This window comes from Electrophorus electricus, chromosome 19, assembly GCF_013358815.1.
Source record: "Electrophorus electricus isolate fEleEle1 chromosome 19, fEleEle1.pri, whole genome shotgun sequence".
Lineage (NCBI taxonomy): Eukaryota > Metazoa > Chordata > Actinopteri > Gymnotiformes > Gymnotidae > Electrophorus > Electrophorus electricus.
In genome coordinates this window covers 14,578,719-14,587,055 of record NC_049553.1, presented here as the reverse complement: position 1 = coordinate 14,587,055, position 8,337 = coordinate 14,578,719, and the positions used below count along the sequence as shown (strand labels likewise).

General features: G+C 47.2%; 2 protein-coding genes across 2 annotated transcripts in view; one reads left to right on the top strand and one right to left on the bottom strand.

Moving 5' to 3' along the window:
* Positions 1-2,907, top strand: part of si:ch1073-82l19.1 (protein zyg-11 homolog) — an 11,292-nt gene extending 8,385 nt beyond the window's left edge. Inside the window, exons 11-15 of the mRNA XM_027025706.2 lie at positions 1-85; positions 294-346; positions 808-905; positions 1,161-1,304; positions 1,487-2,907. The exon at positions 1-85 is cut by the window's left edge and continues 119 nt beyond it. Of these exons, the coding sequence (XP_026881507.2) occupies positions 1-85; positions 294-346; positions 808-905; positions 1,161-1,304; positions 1,487-1,521 (415 nt within the window). The 3' untranslated portion in view covers positions 1,522-2,907. The remainder of the gene's footprint in view (positions 86-293; positions 347-807; positions 906-1,160; positions 1,305-1,486) is intronic.
* Positions 2,908-3,208: 301 nt separating this feature from the next.
* On the bottom strand, positions 3,209-8,032 carry LOC118240138. Its single transcript, XM_035520010.1, has 4 exons — positions 7,782-8,032; positions 5,816-6,996; positions 4,775-5,174; positions 3,209-3,408 (listed from the first exon to the last, which is right to left on the bottom strand). Exons 1-4 carry the CDS (start codon positions 7,798-7,800, stop codon positions 3,209-3,211), a joined length of 1,800 nt encoding a protein of 599 aa, XP_035375903.1. The 5' UTR covers positions 7,801-8,032.
* Between the last annotated feature and the right edge of the window lie 305 nt (positions 8,033-8,337).

The following is an 8,337-nucleotide window of genomic DNA, read 5'->3' as shown; positions in this document are numbered from 1 at the left end:
GGGAGTGCTGGCCAACCTCACGTCCAGCAGGGGGCCTGCGTGGGACCTGGACACACAGCTCCGGGACACCATCCTACAGGAGCTGGTGTGTGGACGTAGGGTGACTGCTCTTAGAAGTACAGGGAAAACTAGTTGGTTAGGACCTCCAGAAACTGTTTTTCTTTCCTGTGATTTTATATTTACTCTTACTCCTTTAATATATGACTAGGCGAGAACTCACATTACAGTTGTTTATATGTACATGCTGTAGCTATAATTTGTGTGTGTGTTTCTTTGATTTTCTTTCTAAAAAGCATGCCTCTGTGCTGTCATGGACTCCTCCTGATCATGTGATGGTGTCCTACAGGTAAGTGTGTGTGTGTGTGGGTGTGTGTGTGTGTGTTTCTCCTGTAAATACACCTAAATGTCTACCCTTCTGCATTACCCTACCTCACCTGAGTTCAGATTTTCACTCAACTACTTTAGTTTAGCAACAGATGTGACCAGTCATCTGTCAGAGCTGGTGGCTTAAACGCATTCTTATCCATTTTTGCAGTTATAAATATTCATTAATAAATATATATTAATAAATATTAGATTATAATTAAATATTCAATATTAATGAATGATTTTTGCAGTCATAAAGTAATGAGCAGATTGTAGTTGTAGAATTATTTTTCTTGGCATGAACAAGTTCTTTGTCAAGCTTGATGCGCAACAGTGAATTACTGAAACATGGACGGGTTTTTCTGGTACACCTCTCGTATTGTTGAATACGACGCACGCGTACACACACACACACACATGTTGTCTGTCTACCCCCCTCAGGTCATTCCAGCCCTTTTATCCTCTCCTCCATCACTCTCAGGCATCTGGAGTGCAGCTCTGGGCACTCTGGGGCATTCACCTCGTCTGCCGCCATGATGGTGAGGCGCCGGGGGGACAGACAAAAGGCTTAGACCAAGACAGTGGAGGAGGAGAAACAGACTCGTAGAAATATGGTTTTAGAAAAGTCTGTCATCTGCAAGAGTAACTTTGTCTAAGATAATGCAAAGATTACTTTGTAATGAGCTCTTTGCGTGTGTGTGTGTGTGTGTGTGTGTGTGTGTGTGTGTGTGTGTGTGTGTGTGTGTGTGTGTGTGTGTGTGTGTGTGTGTGTGTGTGTGTGTGTGTGTGTGTAGTGTCTCAGTATAGCAGGATACTGACCGTGGAAGGGGGATTGGACACAATCAGAGCCCTGACCTCTGACCCACACACCCACAGAGACGTTCAGCAGCTGGCCCTAAACATTCTCACCCTCGTGGAGCCTGGTGCTACCAGCACAGGTCCTACATATAAATACACAACTGAAGCTTCACTCATCCAACTAAATGGCAAATTATATTGCAGTCAGTCAGAAAAACAGTGATTAAATCTTTTTCACCGAATCTCTCAGGTCTAGCGTTTAAGGAATCTGCTGTGTTCCTCATTTTGCTTCCTGCTCTGCTCTCTTTCCTCTGTCTTCCAGCTGAAGAGTCTGTGAGGGAGGAGCCATGTGTCTGAAGGAGGTGGGGTCAGCTCAGGGGAGGGGGTTGGGTCAGCTGAGAGGGTGGAAGTATGTTGGACTCAAAAGAAGCATGTTTTGTGTAATTGTGGACTTAGCACATATGGATGACAAAAGCGGAACGTTGCAGGTTTGTAGCATCATGCGAAAAACTAAAAATCTTTCTTGTATAGTCTGACTTTCAGGATATGCTTGTTATGTCTCTCTGTCTGTCTGTCAGTCTTGGTCAAGGCTTAAGCTGGCACATCGCGTACAGTGTGGTATGCAACAAGCGTGTGAGTGCTGTAATTGCAGTGTAAAGTGATTGCATGACTCAGAATAACCTGTGAAACTAATTGGTTCTTCTCGTGCTCTGCTTACATGGTGTGGTAAAGTTACATCAGACATCAAGCTTAAGTTAATATGTTTTATTTATTTTTATTTTAGAAAAAAATGTTTTTAGATATTTTGAGATGAGACAGGCAAGTTATTTTAAGGTAATAGAATCTGGTGTCTGATAAAGTCACACAGGTAATAATGTTTACAACATGGGACTTTAGCAAATTTCACACATCAGGTTCAAGGCTAGAAGCCTGAGTTTATATGACTGGGCAGGTTAACTGATAAGATCCACTGATTGAAACAGCTGAAACAGCACTTATATCCTGTACAACATGGGATTCAAGTCTTAACAGGACACTTCCCCAAACAGGAGTGCTTTCATTTCATGTTATTTATAAACTTTCTTTACATTAATGAGTAAACTTGAATGTGCCACAGATAAACGCAGATAAACCACAGATAAAGGCAGATAAACCTCTCAAGTGTCAAATCCAGTGTGATGCAGTTACAGAACAACATATTACCAAGGTGTGTGAACAAATGCTGCTTTTTTTGCCGGCTTCCTATTTGAAATGTAAATGAAATTTGATGGGAAACCAGCCTATGAATGCGAGTAAGCCCGTTCTTCACGTCAGTCCTGGTCTCTGCTCACAGGGTGTTCATGTCAGTCCTGATCTCTGCTCACAGGGTGTTCTTTCTGTTGGACCAAGCAGTAATACAAGGTTTTTCATGTAGATATTCATGTAGTTGGTGAACACAAGATTGCATGATTGTTACAGTGTGATGAGAACAACTTTAACCCAACATAAACCTACACGAGAACACAATCAAGAGCTGGCGGACCCATTCATAAAGAATTTATTTGCAGCATCATAAGACATTAACAATAAGATTATTGTTAATGGTATACAAGTATCATACTGAGCCCAGAGCGGAGATATGTATTAGAATGTAAACACAGTTTAGACAGCACTTTTAAAAAAAGAACTTGCCACATCTGTAACTTAATGTCAAGCAGACATTACCTTCAAAAACCCCAAACAATAAAAAACTACAGGAAGCAACGTAGCCTTCCCTGCCTTTGTACCTGTCAAAGGAGACTGAACTGTGACATATATCTGCATGTTTCAGAGTTGGATGCTGCAAAGCATTATGGGCTTGTGAAATGTTATGATGAGGCCTGGTATAACCAATATGGACCAGTAATTCTTAGCTATCCAGGCTTTGTCTGTATCTGTCTGAGAGAACATGTCTGGTTAGCAAGCCAACCTTGTTCTTTCTCAATACAAAGTTCACTTTGAGGCAGTGCTAACCAGTAACAGTGAGGTGGGCACTGCCGGTTCTGGTAGACAGTAAAGCCAAACATCACGCTGCCACTTCCCAGTCACAGGGATTGACAACCATCTTCTTTACTCTGTCCTTTACTCTTTCTGCCCTTTCTCTGCTGTTTTCCCCGCGCCGGCCGTAGCGCCGGCAAAGAGTGATCAGCATGCCTGTTGTCCACACCAGCACGGTGCCGGCAGTAAACGTAGCAAAACCGATGGCCACGAAGAACGCGGGTGGCACTGCATCCGCAGCCACGGTCCCACCTCAGAGATATGGTGCTCTCTCAATGCAGGACCGTCACACGCCGTCTGACCCACGTCTGGAGATTCGCAGAGAAACGAGAGTTACACCAAACTTTTTGGTGGCACATATGAACACTTAGCACCAGTGACTTCTCTGTGCCAGCTCGCCAGTGGCGCTTGCAGCCGCTTCCCACCGACTTGCACAGAATCTACCGGCCAGTTTCCACCACTTTGCACCATAGCAACCAGCATGAGAAGATGGATGCTGCTTACATGGCTCACAGGAGTCCTCACACAGTGTCCCTACACAGTGTATTGGCAGGTCGTGATACATCACACTACATGCAACGTGCATAAATAATTCACACGTGGTCTCCCACTAGTTCAATAATTGTTTGTGCACCTCTACTGCGGCAGATTCGTTTAGCCTTTGTGTTTGTGCAGATGCAACTGGACACTCTTGGAAAACTCCCTTTCCAGTAATATGACATGCTGGTATTCAGTATTCAGGTGTCAACTTCTGCTTCAGTTTGAGATTCTGATTAATTGGTTAGAAACACCAGTGTCACTGCTGAAGTTGGTTTAAGTGGACCACCCCTCATCCACAGCATTCCTATGGCCATAAACTGACTAAGTAAAGGAGAAGGGTTTTTAAAACAATTGGCTGGTGAGTGTATATAGTGATTCGTAAAGCGATGGAGGCTGCATTCCTACAGACGTAAACCTGTAGTCGCAGGTTATAAACAGTGTTTGACACGTGATAAACATGTTTCGGTCCACAGACTCCGTCCATTATTCCACCATACTGCATATCGTCCGCGAGCCTTATTCCGAGGCCTGAGGTTTATTTTAGCCACCTCTGAGAGACCGTCCACAGCACATCGCTGGGGTGAGAGGGGGTCTTCGCTTCCAAATCATTCCTCCCAACGCCGCCCAGACCGGGAAAGTAGGGCAGACCGCGTGGGACCAGACGTGGGAAACGGGGGCAGAGAGAACCGATCGCGCATGATCTCGCACCAGCCGGTGAGAATGCTTTGATGTTCGTGTACAGAACAGGATACAATAACACTGAACACGCGCGCAAAACAAAAGAGGCCACAAGTTGGTCGGCGCGACGACTGGTAGTCACACTGCTCTTCCTAACTGTGACCAGTCTAAATAAAACTCAGCGGGGTAGCAATAGTCCCAAACCTGTCCTACCTTGGTGTATTTTTTAAAGTTAGAAAGATTCGCCTTAATTGAACTCCTTTAAACTTTGTTTCCCCCACACAGAACATTGTACCGAAAGAGAGCATTCTCGGTTCAGGTGGTCCATACACGTAAACGCTTCGCTCTGTAACCGCAGAGGTTCTCCACCCCGCACTCGCACAGCCACGGACTGCTGCTCCGACCGCGACACCGTAGCGCGTGCTCAGGTGGTTGCTGCTAACGTCCAGCACCTGAAGTGCAACGTTTCCTGAAAATGCACGAGAGTGAATCTTCGAAAGAGCAGTGTTGTCCGTCAGGTTCACGCGCTCCTCGATCCTCTGTGGTTGAAGGAGAGGTCCAGGTAGACCAGCTTGCGCGGAGTCCTGAACGTCCTCTCGGATATCTCCGTCCAGGTACACCAGGTCAGACAGGTCGCTCATGTCCAGGGCTGCTAACTGGGCGAGCCGGTTATTGAATAGTATCAGGTGGCGTGTGGTTAACGGAAGCCCGTGCGGGAAACTTCTGAGCTGTAAGCCAGAGCACTGGACCAAGAGCTGGTCGTCGCACACGCACTGCTGTGGACATCCCGTAGGAGCAACCGGTAGCAGAGTCACCCACATAACGGAGGAGCAAAACACCAAGGTAACGGGCAAAGTCTCAGCATCAACGCACTTTACGAGCTGTATGAACTCTGCTGGATTCGGTTACTCTGCAGGTGGGATCGGTTCTGTACTCGTGCAAGGTCCAGGGTCTCAGTGTCATGCAAAACAAATGCCATTAAACAAGAGAGAGAGAGAGACTCTACCGTATTTATGTAAGTGGATGAATGTTAAAGCAACGGCTATAAAAGCACATCTTTAATGTCACATGATTAGATTACACGAGTTTACATGTTCATGAAAGAAATTTGGTCAATACCGGTCAATTTGTTTTATTTACATTCTTTTAAAATATTTTTTGACATATTACAAATGAAGCAGTATACCAGAATGGCTTTTAAAAGATGAACTTGTACAATAAATGTGATTTCCCCCTCATCTTTGTATAACGTTGACCTATTACAAGTACCCATGAAAAAAAGGGCATCTTATAACTCATATAACTATATCTAACGTTTCATTTGGCAGGTTATGTTTGGCTTTTAGTGTAAACACATTCATTATGTGAGCTGAAAACGCACAATGTCCTTCTGTTACTGCTGCCATTTCAATCTCACTCTAAAAGAGGAGAGCACTCCAGTAACGGCCGCGGCGCACAGCGCCACAAACACACCGAAATACATGTCTGGGGGTGCCGTGTAGAGGAAGGCCCCCAACGCTGCCCCGATGGTGGCTGCCACTTTGCCCACGGGGCTGCCCTTCTGCCCCAGTCGTCCTGCATCTCTTGCCACCATGGCATCGCCTGCCGCAGTCAGGGCCACGCCCACCGCCCCTGCCACGCCCAGCAGCGCCCCGAGCGTGCCCCCTACACCGAGAACCCTGGAGCTCCTCCTGGTGGCCAGCAGCAGCAGTGCCCCCACGGCAGCGGCGCAAGCTGAGGTTTTCCCGTCGCGGGCGGTGCCGGCAACGGACAGCAGCGTGGAGCCGGCAGCCGTCTCGCACAGCAGCATGGACAGCACGGCCAGGAAGACGGCACGCAGGAGCAGCCAGGAAGACTGGCCGGTCTCCTCGGACCACAGGCTTCTCAGCACCTCCCCGTCCTCCTCCAACACCGTCCGGAAGATCAGCGTGGACGCCAGCAGGACCGACGCAGGCATGGACATGCCGCCCAGGCCGGCGAAGCCCAGGAACAGGGCCAGGAAGGAGAAGAAGAAGAAGAGCGCGATTTCCGAACCCTCGAGCATTCCGGAGCCACACAGGCCGGCACACATGCCCGCAGCCGGCAGGTAGAACAGCATCCAGGGGAAGAGGAAGAGGTCGCTGGCACCCGGGAACAGGCTGCGAACCGCACACACCAGAAGACTCAGCGCCAGGGAAAAGCCCATCTGGGCGCCGAGCACTGTGACCAGGCCCATAGCCACAACGATGCGTTCCATCAGGGCGCCCATGAAGGCGGCGATGACCGTGAGTGGCAGCAGAGTCATCAGGCCCATGGCTGCCAGCACCACCCCACCGGGACCCTCATCTCCGGGCTTCAGGAAGTTTGAGACCACCTCCTCAGCCACCACCGCCGTGATCAGAGATGCCAGCATCGCCACGGTGAGGCCCAACGCAGCCACGCATGCCGTCACCACCGACAACGACTCTAAGCCTGTGCAGCACTCCAGAGGTGTTAGAGGGGTGGAGCGTAAGGATGAGAGAGTGTCAATCACGTCCATCACCATCGCACCCATGAGGTAGCCTCCTGCCAGGCCCAGGAGCAGGCCGAAGACCATAGTAAGGACAACCCGCCCAGGACCTGAAAGTGTGTGGATGCGGGTTAGTAGTTTCCGACTGACATCGACATCAATTAAAAATGATTAAAAATTGTGTAAATGAACAGACTTAAAGGAATTATATTATGAGTTATAAGTTCTGTAATGCACACTGTACACTCTGGGACATTGTAAATGTTCACAGTAGTGACTTTGCTGTAGGTTTTCACACAGACAAATTTAATTACCCCCCCCCCACATTTTCTTCACCAAAGCATTCGATAGACCACAAATTACCCTACAACTAATTACCAAATAGGATTTGTTGCCCTCACTATTTGTAAACCCCCCCCCCCCCCCCCAAAAAAACCAACATAAACCCTGAAGACGTTATAAATCTCTTAGACGTATAGTACAACCCCGAAATACATGCACATGGAAAGAGCATGAGTGTTTTGGCATTTCTGAGAAGTTTGTCTAAAATGCTTAAGAATTAGTGTGTGAGTGAAGAGTCCCAGCAGGCTATGAACTAAGAGCTACATTTCAGTGAAGGTTTTAACATGACCTGGTCTTTATAGCGGCTTTAAATACCGAGAAGACTGAAGTGGCAGAATCCCTACCCTACGTTAGAGTGTATAGACACTGAAAACATGCCGCAGATCATGTCGGCGACAAGACGAACAGTAGGAACTATACCACAGCACTAACTTCAAACTTAAAAAAGAATCGCGATGAAAGGACATCATCGATTAATTAAGGTAGGCGTGATTATTGTAGTGTTAATTCACCGAATATACGATGCAGAGATTGCGAGTGAGGTTACACTTACCTTGAAAGAATAACGCCATCGCGGCTCTTACGGTAATGAATGCTGCAGACAAACCAGCTGAGCGCCAGCATGCACGCGCATGCTGACAAGGTCTAACCAAACCGGTTAAGTAGCTGCAAACCTCCACGCGAATCTGTTATTGGTGATGCAGTCGGGTGTGTGGGGTATCTGTGCCATCAACTAACATTCATTATATATTACTGTGCATATCAGCCTATATTGAAGCATTCACTTACGGCATTTATCTGACGTTTTTATCCAAAGCGACTTACAATTATGACTGAGTACAGTTTGAACAATTGAGGGTTAAGGGTCTTGCTCAGGGGACCAACAGCAGCATTTAGGCAGAAGGTTGAACCAGCAACCTTCCAATTACAAGTCAAGTACCTTAACCACTGAGACACCAGTGCCACCCAAAGAGTTGTATAGCGTCCAGTGTTCCTCGCTGTGAAAAGACAGGAAGAGTCATCAATGTATGGTCGGTCAAACAAACAAAAAGTCTTCTCATGGCTCTAAGCAATACATGTACATAAGACATATTTTGCGACAAGCTTAG

Excerpts from the sequence above, each read along its gene's own strand:
- LOC118240138 (XM_035520010.1), bottom strand. Across the intron at positions 5,175-5,815 it reads GAGTGCTCTCCTCTTTTAGA|CAGTGCGTGTGCGACGACCA; the intron begins GTGAGATTGAAA and ends GGATGTCCACAG. Across the intron at positions 3,409-4,774 it reads AGCAGTCCGTGGCTGTGCGA|TGCCACCCGCGTTCTTCGTG; the intron begins GTGCGGGGTGGA and ends CTGCGGATGCAG.